We start from the raw sequence: 16,198 nt of genomic DNA on the forward strand, positions 1-16,198 counted from the left end.
ATTCTCTTTCCAGCTGTGAGTCGGGATTCATGTTGTGAATGCTGGTGTTAATTAAAAACATCCACCTTCTGTAGTTTTAACAACGAGAAGAGGCACCATGCCGCATGTGTTCCTAACCTTCTCCCCAAAGCACCTATAAATACGATTGTATTTATGACTGCTGAGGGCTTGGATGTTACCATTCCCCATTTTCAGCGCCCCCCAAAAGAGTTGGGGCCAAGATGGATGTGATGGGTCTGAATTAGCACAGGACAAAATGAGCTTAAGAAGGAGGGAGAAGAGGGCTGTTCCCAAGCGTGGACCAAAGATGTTCAACACCCTGTATTAAGATCAGGAACTTTACCTAGCTGAAATCAAATGTTTATCTGTTGAATCATTAAAATGTTTCTTCATGTGCCTCTTAGTCCTCAGACACGATCAAAATGTGGTATGATGAGGCGGGGACATTCCACAAAGGATGACTCCATCTTCAGTAACTGGGATGTCAGATGACACTTCCCCATATTCCTGTGTTAGTTTGCGCTTTATTAGGAAATCTTTATCTGAAATGGTGCAGAGCTAGTGACATCAGATGAAGTTGCATTCCTTCCTGTGCTTGTCTCTGGTTGGCTAATTTGTCCCGCTTTCACACATGAACCAGACAGGAAAGAATGGAGCCAAACCCACATCGTTATGAATGAATTTCTTTGCTTTTAATCTCACACAGTTTAAAATACAATATGAAATCAGGCTACAGTATATAAAAAATTCTCCAGCAAAATGATGTGCCAGCATCAGCTACTAAAATAAACGAACAAAAAATTCCCCCGTAAGAAATTTTTTTTTGCATTAAAAAAAAAACACATAGACACTTACATCGCTACATCTCTAAGCTACCTCAGTTCTGATTTTTTAAAAAGCACCTGCTTTTCCTTTTTTTTTTTCTCATCTTGCTTTTAAATTTTCAGGTTTTAAAAAATATAAATTATATGAAAATACAAGTTGGAAAATAGTCAAACACAATATAACATCTTTTTACCCCTATACTTCTCAGCTTAAAAAAAAAGTATTCTAAAAAAAAGTTCAATAACTGAGGCAGTATTCCTGATAGAGATAAATTTCATTTTAATATATATATTTTATATATGTATATGTATACATATATTTATGGTTCCTCGAAACTTCTTTGGAATGTAGATTAAGAGTTCAACCCATTTATATAGACCCCAACAGAGAAAGCAGCATGCACAGCATGACTAGGATAGAGAAGGTGTCATTTTCACCATGAAGATTAGGCAGGTTAATGCTCTAAAACCCAGAGTGTTCAGCCCCAAAGTGAGGAAAAGCATATCTGATCTCTGAATGTTACCTCTAATCTCCATAGCCACAAAACCAGGGCTCTGTGTAGGGAAGTCCCTCCCCTGAAAGCGAAAGGGAACCAAAGTGACTCTGAACCCTACAGCCCAAACCAACATGGGTTAACAGATGCATCTCCAGGAAAACAGAGTTTCACCCAACTCAACCAGATTTGCCCATCCTTCCTCTGAAGTTAACATGTGTTTTTATTTTTTTAAAGCAGAAATCCAACAATTCTGCTCCATTTCCAGTGTATAAACCACCCACCACTCTTCCTGGGATGGTCTCTGGACAGAAGGAGGAAAAAAAAAAAAAGCATCTGGCCAGATTGACAAAGCTGTTTGAACTAACACGCTATCTACAAATACTGAAAACGGTGGACTGGGAGAGACAGCAGGGTGGGGGAGGGGGGTGCATCTTAGCAAACAAGCGGCAGAAGAGCATGAGGAGGCACTTGTTCACGTGAATTATGGCAGGAGTCAGACATACACAGAGAGGGGGGTCTCAGCATTGATATAAAAGGAAAGGGCTGTTGAGCTGAGAAAGTGATATGCCTGGTGGCAAAGAAGCAAGGACCGAAGTCTGGCCTTGGTTCTACTCTCACCCATCACTGAAATGTGGAAAGACATCATGAGAAAGCCCCAGCATTCTCTCAGCTGCAGTTCTGCACATCTGCAAACACACACAGAGACACACACACGCATGCGCACACACATCTTTGCCAGTGCCCAACAAAGATCACATAATCTAAGAGAAAACAATGTAGTCCAAACAGTTCCGCCTAACACTCCCTGAGCAGCTCCTAAAATATGTCGAGAGCTTCATTAAGGCACCTGCGTCCGGAAGAAGATCACAATACACAGCTGGGCGAAATGCTGCCTCTGCTTTCCAAGCGGATACTCCGATTTCTCGGTATGAGGAAGCGCATGAATCACAGAGTTAAGTTCCTGATAATCCGGGGTCTGCAAGAAGACCTGGGAGAAAACAATCCACTTTCTTGAAGCTATGCTAGAAGGTAGTTAGTAGACTTCCAGTTTCTCAGCTGGAGCCCAACAAGGGCCAACCCCGAGAAGCCCGTCCTGAGGGTTTCTTCCCCTCCCTCGCTGAAAGCCATCCCTGTCACCCTCCTTTTCAATCCGGCACCTGTCGAGCTGAGAAGAGGGGATTCTAATTGTATTAGGCACTTTTCCTTAGTAGTCAGATGTTGGTCCCCTCTCCCCAAACTCCATTTTCAGATGACCCTTGACAATGGCCTCGGTTTGATAATGTTTGTAGTTCAACTCTGGGAGAAGTAAAAGTAGATTTGAATCTCATGGACCACCTTATTGCTACACCCAAGCTCCTTTCCTTATAGTTCCTATGCCTTCAAGCTTCCTTCCTTTGCAATTACCAACCTTCCCTGACCCTGCGCCAGGACAGCAGATCCAAGCACGGGGCCCTTATAGCATCTGCTCTGTGCACCTTTGCCTGCCCACCTAGTCTCACCTGACACCCGACACAGCTGCCTTAAACCCTTCAAAGGAAAGCCTTGCACTTTTCCCAAAGACAGCCGAGCCACATCTTATTCCTAGGCTCCCTCAGTTTCCATGGCTTCTAAAACCCAGGACATCTAAATGGCTTTATCAGACACTCTCCAACTCATGACATGTCTGCGGCTACTCTTTCACTCACCCATCAGAAAGCTGTACATTTCCTTCTACTAAACAACAGAGTGGGGAAAAGTGATAAATGTGGGGTGCTGGGAAAATCAGACACAAAGGACAAAGTACAGAGTGTTAGTTGGGAAGGACATGCATTCAGGACTTATTTCCTAAGACCTGAGGGGTAATGCCCGTGCATACAGATTTTATTCCAAGTCATGTATGTTACAAGTCTAAAAAACCAGTAGAGAACCAGGTCAATCTTCTCCCTTCACTCCCTCTTTCCTAAGACTTCTACAGTGCTCCTACATTTACTATTGTCCAAAGCAGGGCTGCAAAATACATTCAGTTCAAAGACTTAATGCTTCTTAGCTCAATGTTAAGTCCAAACTCTGAAAATATACTCATGACAAATAAGTAGAGGGGTGTGATCATAATTTTTAAAACTTAAAAGGAGAAACTCACATGCACAGTTCCCTTGTACCCAAATTAGCATCGTTTTTTCCTTCGCACATCAGTCACATGAACTTGGGATCCCCAAATCTCAGTGATGGTGCTTTGTCTTTCCAGTGGGGTCTATATAAACAGTTTCCTTTCACTGTGTCAGAATCCTCAGTCGGCAAATAAAAACAAAATTGCATGATACCGCAATACTGAGACCACCTTAGAGCTTAAGACGATTTTTAAGGAAAAAAAAAAATACTGGCACAAAATTTAATAGAATAAAATTTAACACAAAAACAGTTTCAGCCCCTCCCCACTGAAGTCCATCTTTGTTTCAAAAGTAGAACAAAAAGGTCAATAGCCCGTGATTTTTTAGTGCACCCCCAAACAAAAGACTTTATCCTACCTCCCTCTTTTTTGCCCTCCCAGACCTAAAGACAAAAGGAAATTAACTGCCTTTCATTAGTTTCAAGACTCCTGGTGCATCAATTTCTTTTGCTAATAGGTCCATAACTCAAGACATTTTTTTTTGTGGATGATTTTTTTTTTAAATGACTGGACGTGTTAGTCTCTTCCTCCCTTAAGCCAGATTCTTCAAGCTTCTAAGAAGGCCCTTGTCTCCTGAAAATCCTCTCCAGAAATTCTTGTCCCACCCACCCCACCAGTCCTGGCTCTCCTTCAACGGCGCACAATGGATTATAGCTGCAGCTCACTTAGCTCCCACCCCTGAATGTAAAAAAAAATGAGTTCTGGAAAATTAAAAATAGAATAACAATTAAAAAATTAAGAGTCCGACCGACATGGTTGTTCTCTGAAATGTCTCAGCAGGGTTTCCCCAGCCCCTCAGCATCCGTCACTCGTCGGCGTCGGGCTTGACATCCAGCATGGCGTGGAGCTCCTCGGGCGTGTACCCCAGCAGGCTTTGCAGGTCACACACAAAACGGTACACGTAGCGTTTACCCGCCGTCTTGTGGATGATGTTTTTGTCATAATAGTAGCGAAGGCCACGGCTCAGTTTCTCATAATTCATCTTAGGCTTGTTTTTCCTTTTTCCCCATCTCCTGGCCACCTGAAATTTAATTTTTAAAAAAGAAGAGGGTAAACACTTCCAGAATAAGCCCAAGATACACATTAATATGCCTGCACTCATTGGTGATGACCCATGATGTTCAAAAGATGGCTAGGGATTCATCGACAAAGTTACTTTTCTGAATTCCAAGTTTTGAAGGCTAGACCAGGTTGGCAGTGAAGCTGACTCTAAGCTGATGAAAATGCAGTGACCCTGAACTTCTATGGAATGGGAGTTAAAGCCTATGATATTTAAAAAAGAGTCTCCTTTCTTATAGGAGACACTATAGAGTCTCCTCTTACCCTGTATTATTAATAGAACGTCTTTGCTTTGAAAGCATGAAATCTGATGTGAGGGATGAAGGACTGAGTTAACAGTCACACCTGTCTTTCATCAACAGGAAGCATCTTTTTTTTTTTTTCGAGGCACAGGGCTTCTCACTTCAGCCGGAACAGAGGGCCTCTCTCTTATTTATTGCTCTGCATCCTCCGAATTTGGGCGTGTCACAGAGCAGCCACTCACTATTTGTTTTTTTGTTTTTGTTTTCTTATTGATGTGTAATTGATTTACAATGTTGTGTTAGTTTCAGGTGTATAGCAAAGTGATTCACTTCTACATACATATATTTTCAGATCTTTCCCCCTTATAGATTATCACAGAATATTGACTAGAGTTCCCTGTGCTATACAGTAGGTCCTTGCTGCTCTTTGTGACCCCATGGACTATACACATCCATGGAATTCTCCAGGCCAGAATACTGGAGTGGGTATCTTTTCCCTTTTCCAGGGGATCTTCGCAACCCAGGGACTGAACCAAGGTCTCCTGCATTACAGGCAGATTCTTTACCAGCTGAGCCACAAAGGAAGCCCAAGAATACTGGAGTAGGTAGCCTATCCCTTCTCCAGTGGATCTTCCTGATCCAGGGATTGAACCGGGGTCTCCTGCAGTGCAGGTGGATTCTTTACCAACTGAGCTATCAGGGAAGCCCATGGGCAATGTGTATATGTTCATCTCAGACTCAGTGTACTCCTCCTCCCCTCACTGTTTGTTGATGAAAAAACAAAATGATGAGCAAATCTCACCAAACTTTGAAGGCCTCTCAAATTGCCAGACGCCTTCCATATTCACAGAGCCACAAGGCCAAGAGGGGAACAAAGTCAGAGACTGCAACTCATGTTTTTGTTGTTTAGTTGCTAAGTCATTTCCAACTCTTTTTGCAACCCCATGGACTGCAGCCCACCAGGTTCTTGTCCATAGCATTTTCTAGGCAAGAATATAGGAGTGGGTTGCCATTTCCTTCTCCAGGGGATCTTCCCAACCAAGGGACTGAACCTGAGTATCCTGCACTGGCAGGTGGGTTCTTTACCACTGAGCCACCAGGGAAGCCCAACTTGTGTTTACAAAAGGCCTGATATGTGACAGGCACTGTAAGTACATCCTATCCATTAAGCTGACAACGAATGGGCAACATAGGTCTTTTCTCTGTTTTCCAAGTGATGCAACTCAGGCTCAGAGGAGGTCCCCCAAGTAGCAGGTGTAAGAGCTGGGATTCAAACCCTAGAAAACACCATCAAGCCCCATACAACCCATCCCCAGAGCTCTCTCTCACCCTCCCTGAACACAACACTCTCAGGTCACTCCCTCCTTACCTCATCTGGGTCAGAAAGCTTGAATTCCCAGCCATCTCCTGTCCAGCTGATGAAAGACTGACAGGACTTATCCGTGAGTAATTCCAGAAGAAACTGCCACAGCTGGATTGGTCCGCTGCCTGGAGACACAAGCCATGGTGAATCACTACACCAGATGTGCCACACTCTCAGCAGCGAATCCCATTACAGGGCACTCCCGACCCCTACCCTCCCAGCCCATCAGCCAGGGGAAAACAAGGAATACCCAGAGCACAAGAGTTGCAGGAGCTGGTGGAACAGATGGAAACAGTGAAGAATTCCCACCAAAACTGCGTTTAGGATGGAGTATCAATTGCCTTATTTAGATCGATTTAAAAGTCAGTCCATCTTTTATGGCTACGCAAACTCTAGAAAGAAAATCCTGGATTGCTCCTTTGAGATATTCTAAGGCAACATGGTCAGTTTGGCCTTCAAAAACAAAGTCATTATTTCTGCCTTATGAAGTACTCAAGGTATGAACCGAGGAGTGTCTTTGTCAGCTCCAAGCAGAAGTCAAAAGCCCATAAGCAAAGTCTACAGTAAGGACCCTTTGGTCCCTGGTTTTCGAGGGAGAAGAATCATTAGGGTGATCTAACAAGGGAAGAGAAGTTAGATGTTCTCTTGGTCATAATATTCCTCTCTACCACAATCCAGTCCCCCAAGATGCCTACAGGCAAGCAGCCAAACTAAGAAAGGGGGGAAATGAACTTTCCAGCTATGAAATCCTCAAAGGTCAGGTTAGCACTGTCTCAGAAATTCACCATGGTTAAGCAGACTCTAATTCACACACACACACACACACACACAATTCTCGTCTTAGTCATCAACACTGCCATCAACACTGTCTGGAAGGCCTGACATACTCTGATTGTTAGTTTATCTTATACTAAAAGAGTTTGTGCTACACGGATTTCCTTCTAGCATAGTTTTCTATTCAGAAATGACAATGATGCCAGAGATTCCTATCTGATTTATGGGTGTAGCTAGAGAGACAGATATGGGCTTAATAGTCCACACTGCTTGTTTCACATCTACACTGTGTAGACGTGTAGGCCTTGTTAACACCATCTCAGAAGCAACCTGGAAACAGTGCAGCTGGAGAGACCCAGTCCGTGTAGACAAAGAAAGCCTGGCATGCTCTGACTCACATAAGAAAACTTGAGTTTGTTAGGCTCTAATCCTTAACCTGAGTTCCAAATGTGTCTGATCTTAAGTAAACTGAGATGCAGTAGGAAACAAGCTTGCCTTGCCTCTCTAATAAAGAAATGCCCTTCATGATCTAGGAGGGCAATCTCTTGTCATGTTGGACACACCTACAAGACATTTGCACGTTCACCATTTTGCTTCTTCTAAAACCCACTCCCCAATCTCCTTATAGGCATGGCAGACTGCGCCGACTGCCTCCATTCTATCGGTGCAGAGTAAGGTGCTCGGGAAAAATGACGTGACATTGGTCTAGGCACAGTTAGAAAACAGTGGGCCAATCCCCGGACCTTGACTCCAGGCCCCAGAGTAATCTTGATGGATGCCTATGAGCAAACAGCGGCTGGTGCACTTTATCACTGGTGGGACACCCCAAGGAAGCCTTGGCTATAGTACTAGCATCCCAATGGTCCCTCCTCAGCCCAGCCCAAGCTCAGCAAGGAAAATGAAATACCTCTACCTCACCCTTCTACAAATGAACCCCGAGTACTTTAAAACCATCTTGCAAGAAATACCTTACACATATTCTAGAATTAAATAATTCAGCCAATGCCTGCAAAGTATATTAATATTTGAAGAAACTGTCCCAGGAATGACACTGATAAAGCCTTACCCACTTCTCTGTTTCTACTCCAATGGAAAAAAAAAAAAAAAAAATTTTCTAGACAGCTCAGACACATTTGCAGTTTCCTTGGCAGCCAAGTAGTCACCAGCTACCACCCTCTGCCAGAAGGAATGTCCTGTCGTGACTTCCTATGAGGAATCCATTGAGAAGCCATCCGGATGGGCAGGAGGAAGAAAACAAATTTCTATTAAGAAATGCTATAGAATTAGTTACAATAGCCCTTGTGACATAATAAGTATCCTGAAGAAGTGTAGAATAGATACCCCCTGAACCACTGAAATGAGACATGAAAGGAAAAACCAACTATCCCAAAATTATGAAAATAAGCCAGGGAGTTCATGGTCCTCTCTTGGGTCAAGACCACAGACTATAGACATGGTGGAGAGAGGTCTGCTTTCAGACACCTGGTAAAGGAAAACAGGAACAGGAGCTAGGATTTATTGTGCACCTACTATGTACCACAGTAATATGTCATGTTTTAGAGCATCTTATTGGGTTTGCCAAAATGTTCATTTGGGTTTTTTTTGTAACATCACAGGGAAAAATCCAAATGATCTTTTTGACCAACCCAATATTTATCCCTCAGAATAACTCCCTGAGTAGATACTACTGTTATCACATTTGTTTCTCCCACTGTACAGCAGAGAAAACTGACCCACTGTGTGTCTTGTCCAAGGTTGTGCAGGTCAGAAGTGGTATGGCTAGAACCCAGGCAGCCTGCCTGACCCCCTAAATCTCCATCTCAAGCCATGGACTTGCCCCGGCAAGTCCAACCCAGAGTCCAATCTAACCTGCCTGCTGGCTGCAATGGTCTTGGGGGTAAAAGGACCTTGCATTTGAAAAACAGCTCTTCCTCATGGCTCACAGCAAGCAGTCCAGGACACCGGATGGCCAGTGGTTCCCCAGTCAGTCTGACCACTGGGGACCTTGGCGTCCTCTACACAGGTGACATCTGCACCCCTCATGGTCACCATTAGGCCATGTAATTTCATTACTTCTCACCCCCACTAGTTGTCTTCAAACCTCTCTCATACTGTATGTGTGTGTGTGTGTGTGTGTGTGTGTGTGTGTGTGTGCGCTCAGGCATGGCCAACTCTTTGTGACCCTATGAAGCCTGCTAGGCTCCCCTGTCCATGGGCTCTTTCAGGCAAGAATACTGGAGTGGGTTGCCATTTCCTTCTCCAGGGGATCTTTCTGGTCCAGGGATCAAACCTGAGTCTTCTGTATCTCCTGCATTGGCAGGCAGATTTTTCACTGCTGAACCACGGGGTATGCCCCTCTTTCATTCCACTTGTCTTAAAATCCCTTTAGGGATAAGGGGTCTAATTATACCAGGTTGAGGAAAGAGGAAGAATTATGGGGATTCATTTCCCTGGGAAGTTGTGGTCAATGGCAGGAGGAAGCAAGCACATCCAGATTCCCGGGGAGACGGGTCCAAGAGCCACCTCGGGCCCCCACCCTTCAGATATGCAGCCATAGAGTGGGGACGGGGCTTGAATTAGCATCACAGGGACCAGCTCACGAGGGAGGGACGTCAGACAGAACGAGTCCTGCTGCTCCTGCTGCCACTTCAGAGCCGCACCCCATTGTCTGCGTACATCTGATCCCTGGGGTCTGTGGATGTGGCCGGAGACGGGGTGAGTCCTTGCACGTGGGTGTTTTTTTCCCCTCCGTGTGAGTTGCCCTTTGTTCATAAGGAACACAAAACTGAAATTCGGGAGCCCAAGTCCTAGGTGTGGCGCCTCTTTTTTTCCTATTTACTGAAGGGAAGAGGGAGGGTAAATAGGAAAACCAGATGCTGAGAGAAAGGACAGGGCGCAGGATAGGGAGGCAGGGAGGAACATGTCTGCAGGGCTGCACAAGAACAAAGTCATAGCAGCAGCGATGTCAGCGCGAGTTTCCTTCCCTTATTCTTGAGGAGAGATCCCGCCAGCCTAACCCTGCCAACGGCACGCACGGCGCTCCCACCTGGGGCATTCTGGAAGCCTCTGCTAGCCTTCCAGAGAGCCCGCAATGTGACCCTGAATAAAAGGGATCCATGATGCTTCCCAGAAATTCCTCTCTTGTACATTTCTGCTGACACCCCAACCCTCTTTTAGGTTGTGCGGGCATTAGAGATAGGACAAACATGGGCTTCTTTTCCTAGCCAGACAGTCCGGAATGTGGGCGTCGGGGTGGCTGGTCCCCAGGCTGGACCAGTGGAAAGTCCCACGCTGGAGCCTGTTTCCATGACAATGTATCCATCCGCCCCTTGGGTCTGGGAGGGAAGATCAGGACCTCTCAGGGTGGCCCACTCCCAGAGGTGGCTCTGGGGTCACTGGCAACTCTGACCCGCTGGTATCACCCAAGTCCAGACCCAAGGGAAGTTCTCAAGCCCCAGACTTGCCCACATGCTGGCTGAGGCTGGCCTGCTCAATCTGAGTTCTCACAGAGGCTGTTTCTGTGTCGCTCGGGGTCAGTCTGCCCAAATCTGCAGGGCCAGGGCTCCGTCCCTGCCTCCCTCCCTCCAACGCATCTTCATGTGGAAAAGCCTTCTCCTTGCCTCCATTCCACTCACACCTCCTCTTGGCCCTGGGCCCAGCCCCCTCCACCCACCCAACAGGACTCTGGTCCCAGTGACCTTTGTCCCAGGAGCGGAGAATGGTACTAATAATAGTGCCAGTCATGGGCAGGGGAGCTCACACACCGAGTGTGACTCACAATGCTGTCCCTGTCCAGGGGCCCAGGGCAGTCAACGGCGGCCTTCACCAGGCCGCCCCGGGGTGTCACACGTCAGGAATCCAGTGGCATCACTGGGAAAGTATGCTTCTCAAGTCGAAGCTCTGAGCCACAACAACAGAGGGTCCCTGTTCGAAGGAAGTCTCTCTCGCAGGCGGGGCGAGGAGGTGGGGGGGACTCCCCCCCTCCACGGCTGCAGTGGGGAATTTCCTCTGACTGCTTTGTTCTTCTCGGCTTCTGGGGAAGAGGAAAATTCTCAGTACAACACTGACAGCCCCAATCTGAAAATGGTGACATGGCCTCCGGACAGATAACATCAGGTGGGTACATAGAGGGACCCCAGGACAGCAAAGCAAGTCACAGGAGGATGCCTCCCTCCAGGGGGACCCCTAAGGCATGTCAAATCCAAGGCTATAATCTCTCTCTTTTTTCTTTTAAGGCAAAACTTCAAGTGAATTTCTACTCATTGAGTTGATTACACCCCTTCTCTTTGTCTAGGGACTAGAAGGTCCCCATCTATCTAGATGAGGGGTAGTTATTTAAAAGCCCTGCTTTTTTTCCCCTCCGTTATTCTGAGGCTAAGATGTGAGCTACTTAGGTAAAAGGAAAGGCACAGGCTGGGACGGGAGGTTAGCAAGGTGTTCCCGACACTCCGGATCATAATCCTTCTCGATGTAGCCACGTGTGGGTATCTTTTCTTCCCATTTTCTAGGCGTGGGGGTTGCCAGCCATGGCAATGATCTCACTGCTTGTGAACCGCGGTCAGAGGGGGACTTCAGCTTTTCCAGTTCAGCTGCACATTCTCGCTCTGTCACCTGTGCCCAGGGCGAGGCTAACACACAAGAGTCAGGCCCCGGGGCAGCTGGCGTCTTGTCTCAGGCAGCCTCCCATCATGCTTTGCTCTGAGCAGGGCCAGCCCTGACAAGTGGCTCTCCCTGCGTCTCTCTCATCACCAGAACACATGCTCCAGGGGCAGGGCCCGTGTGTTTCTATTGCTGTAACCCAAAGCCTGGGATGGTGCCTCACCAACAAACTCCAGCTATCAAAAAACCTGCTTGCTCTTAAATGATCCAGCTGTCAGCTCTCTGGGAGCCTGGGTTGCATCTGATTGACCCTTACAGGCATAGTCAGTGCCTGGCCTGGGACCCTGTCTTGGACAGGTGAGCTCTGTAAACATTTCCTGAACTGTCTTACTCAAACAATCCTCCTGTGCGGAAAGGTATCAGGGTTTTGAAAAGGTGACCCAAACTGCTTCTCTCTATTAAACTATATTTGGGGCCAAACAATATGGGGGACTCCCAGGCTACATTTCATCAACATGCACCCCAAAATAAAAACGACCACACCTCAGGTCCTTTGGGGATTCATCTGCTACTTTGAGAATCTAATCTCTGTAGCTCGACTCTCAAAGTCAAATCAAACACCTCAGTGTGGGCAGGACACCGCATTTATTTTAACCTATGAAACTCTCATGGTTGGTCACCCTTGCAGCAGGGTTTACTTGGCTCCGACAGCACACATCTGACAGGTGGTCCTAAAACAGAGGAAAGGGACCAAGCGGCCCCGCCCTCTCAGCCAGGTGTCTCTACCCACAGCCAAACGATGGTGGCAAAAACAGAACACTCGAATCCAGAAATGACCCATCTGTTCACAAGTCTATCTTTCTTACAAACTACTGCAGGATGGCATCACTGACTCGGTGGACATGAGGTTGAGCAAACTCCAGGAGATGGTAAAGGACAGGGCGCCTGGCATGCTGTAGATCATGAGGTCGCAGAGAGCTGGACACGACTGAATGACTGAACAACAGCAACTGCAGGAGTGCCCACCTCTGGGGGTGGGTGGGCAACCCCAGAATCTAAACGTCACCCGCTTCTTGTCAACCCCATTCTAAATTATCATTCATAATGATCCCAAAGTCCCTCTTTTTCCTTTCAGTTCTCATGACCTGACGTTTAATGAGAAACTGAACAGAAAGCATCCTGACAGTGTCTTGACCTCTGGGCCAAACTCAACATGAAGCTTCACTGTCTGGCTAAGGATGAAGGAGTCAGTACCAGGGCACCAGGAAGATTTTCCAAAGACGGAAGAGCGGAGACTGTATGGTACTTCGGCTTGTTTTTATACCTGTAAGAGCCCTTCCCCATTTCGTCTGAGTTACATCCCTCCTTTTCTCCCAACTCAACCCAATCTCACCTCATCTCCACCACAATCCACACACAATCCATTCTGTAACTGGCTGAGATGCTTTGGTTCAACAAATCACTCTAAACCATTATGTTCTATACACTTGTTCTCTATCAATGGCTAGTAACTCAAGGGCAGCAATCCAGGATCTAAGTTCCTATAACTCAAAGCATAACCACAAACAACATTCTAACAGGTGCTTGAAAAACATCCCTCGTGAATATCATGAAAGACAACAGGTTCATGCCCTTGCATTTACGGATGCTGCAATAGCCAATATCTAGCAGTGGAAACAAGAAAACAAAACCAGCCTTTAATGCCAAGTCCACGTCTCTGAAACAGTAGACCAAAAGAAAGGAGGAAGCATTTCAAAAAATTTAAACAAACAAATATGTCGGACATTGGGCATACTGACTGAGATGACAGCAGATAGTATCCTATAAAATGAAAATATATACATGATGGTGGGAAATGCCCAAAATAGGGAGTCAAGTGTCTAGAGCCTTGACCCCACTTCTTCCCTGATTCATTGAGTGATCTCATACAGCTCATTTAACCTCTCTGGGCTTTAGTTTATCCATCTCTAAAAGGCAAATAGTTATCACAGCTCCTTCCTGCCTTATAGATATATATAAAGAGCTGACCACAGTGTAGAACAGTTTGGGAATATAAAACATAACAGTAGAATTAAACAGAAGAATTTGACAACAGAAAAAATATTTTTAAAAGCAGACTTTTTAAAAGAAAAACAAGGAAAAACAAGATGGAATAGAAAAACAAAACAACAAAAGCACTAAATAAAATTCAATTATTCTTTCAAGAATTCAACTGGCCTTTTATACGGCAACTTTGAAAGAGGACAAAGTTAGAAGCAAAAGCAAAATGATTAACATATATAAACGTAAAATGTTTTAAACACTGTAGATGAAAAGATAGTTAAGGTTTTTTCAAGTGAGGGATAACTCTGAAGTTCCTGCTCTAATTCAAAGTAGGCAGGCACAGAAAGAACAGATGCAAACTGCTTTGCAAGTGAAAGTATAGCCGACATTTCTGGTTTGGGGAAATCTTGGCCACAGACAGACTTAGATCCTCTTTCCCCCAATGTACTTTTTTTTTTTCCCTAATCATTCATACTCCACAGCAAGCCCACTCCACCTAATAATTACATAGGACTGAGCTACAGTGAGTCCAGCATTCCCCACAAACGTCTGCAGTTTGGCCCAAGAGACAGATCCCATCAGTATTAATCGAAGGAAGAGCAGAAAGTCTTGTCCAGAGATCAATGTCCAAGACCGTCCTGGCAGGGAGCCTCGTTGGAGGGCCTTAGCTCAGCCAGACTCCCCTGTTTGGGGCAGACTTAACTGAGACTCACTTGGGTCTGCCTGGGGCCGAGCACAAGACAGTTACACACTTGAGTGTCTGGAGGAAAGGCCCTTGTTTTTGCTTGCGCTCCTCACACCTGCAAGTGTTCAAGGACACACGTGTGGGGGTGGCTGCAGGGAGAAGAGACGGTTCCTCTCTTAAAGGGGCAGCCTGTCCTCAAAGGCAGGAACCTTCCCTCCAAACTCAAGAACTCTGTCTAATCACGTTCACCCTGCCACTCAGACACACTCCTGGACAGCGAGCTGGCAAAGCGCAAGCCAGGAAGTGGCTTTCTTCAGAGCTTTTCCTCCCAATGTCTTCTAGGTAACTGATTGTTTTAAGAAGTCACCAGAAATGAGTGAAGTCTGGATTTGAGGGTATAGAGTGCAAACTGATGCTGAAGCTCCAACACTTTGGCCACCTGATGAGAAAAGTAGACTCACCGGAAAAGACCCTGATGCTGGGAAAGACTGAGGGCAGGAGGAGAAGTGGGTGACAGAGGATGAGATGGCTGGATGCCATCACCAACTCAATGCACATGAGCTTAAGCAAACTCCAGGAAATGGTGAAGGACAGGGAAGGTGGCGTGCTGCAGTCCATGGGGTTGCAAAGAGTCAGACATGACTGGGCGACTGAACAGTAACAGTGCAAATTGTGTTCAGAAACAAAAGATGCTTCAGATAGCTAATATAAATATCCAAAGGATGTATGTATAGTCATGGCTGATTCACATTGCTATATGGCAGAAACCAACACTGTAAAAATTAGAAAAACAAAACTTTTTTTAAAAGATAAAAATATATATATATCCTCAGTTCAGTTCAGTCGCTCAGTCATGTCTGACTCTTTGCGACCCCATGAATTGCAGCATGCCAGGCCTCCCTGTCCATTACCAAATCCCAAAGTTCACCCAAACTCATGTCCATCGAGTCGGTGACGCCATCCAGCCATGCCTACAGGCAATTAAAAAAAAAAAAAAGAAAATGCCTTCTTAAGCATCTAGGTTATAAGAAGAAAGATAGCTTCACTGATTAGGACTAGAAAATAAGACTTGAGAGTTCTGAAGCCTGGACCTTTCCTAGTAGGTTTTCCATGCAATCTCTGAGCTTTATTTTATCCTAGGAGTAAAGTTCCCCCCTTGTATCAAAGATGAGAGAAATGACTAGTTAACATATTCAAATTCTTGGGGTGGTGAACTATATCTTAAACCATCATTGGAGGATACAACTTTTCAAGCCTTTATCCAATAAATAATTTCTGAGCACCCCTCAGATGTAAAGCGTGGTAGCCAGCCTGGGTGGAATAACAGAAGAGAGTATTAAGAGCAGCAAGGAGGCAGCAGAAGAAACACTTCTGTTCCACTGTAATGGGATAAGCTGAACAGGGACTGCCCACGCCTTTAAAGAAGAAAGGACCGAGAACCCTGCCTGGAGGGGCCCCCACGAGAAATTGCACCCATCTTGGCTCTGAAGGTCAACACCCCCTCAGAGCCCAGCCTTGAGAGCACCTCTCTGGCAGAGCAGGTCCCAGCCTCCACACCGAGTGCAAACTTTCACATTCACCCACCTTAGGACAACTTTCACTCTCATTATCGCTCAAGGAGAGGTGAGTCACAGAACAAACAATGCAGTTGGGTAAGTCAATAGCAGGCACCAAATCCAGAAGCCAGTCGTGGGCCACCAGGGGCATCGGGATCGTGGTCCAGCGACCTGCTGTATGACCCGTCGGACGCCACACTGATCAGTCAGGGCTGATGGGGCCACAGCCACGAGGCTCCACCCGCTGGCCACAGGGAGCATCTGTGACTCCATCCACAGGTCCCCACCAAGAACATGCTTCCTGGGGCTGCTGCGGCCAGGGACTGGGCATGGAGGTCACTTGGGGCCACTCCTGCCAGGCGGGGAGCTCCCCCACTGGGCAACTTTGACCGAAATTCCCAGGAGCCTGG

At 46.1% G+C, this 16,198-nt stretch overlaps 1 protein-coding gene across 5 annotated transcripts in view; it reads right to left on the reverse strand.

Moving 5' to 3' along the window:
* Positions 1-670: 670 nt before the first annotated feature.
* ETS1 (ETS proto-oncogene 1, transcription factor) overlaps positions 671-16,198 on the reverse strand; it is a 140,294-nt gene continuing 124,766 nt past the window's right edge. For all 5 annotated transcript variants that reach the window (XM_070782449.1, XM_019954768.2, XM_019954767.2 and 2 more), the window contains 2 exons: positions 6,138-6,256; positions 671-4,488 (listed from right to left, as the gene is read on the reverse strand). In XM_070782449.1, the coding sequence (XP_070638550.1) occupies positions 4,273-4,488; positions 6,138-6,256 (335 nt within the window). In that variant the 3' untranslated portion in view covers positions 671-4,272. The remainder of the gene's footprint in view (positions 4,489-6,137; positions 6,257-16,198) is intronic.

This window comes from Bos indicus, chromosome 29 (assembly GCF_029378745.1).
Source record: "Bos indicus isolate NIAB-ARS_2022 breed Sahiwal x Tharparkar chromosome 29, NIAB-ARS_B.indTharparkar_mat_pri_1.0, whole genome shotgun sequence".
Classification (NCBI taxonomy): Eukaryota; Metazoa; Chordata; class Mammalia; order Artiodactyla; family Bovidae; genus Bos; species Bos indicus.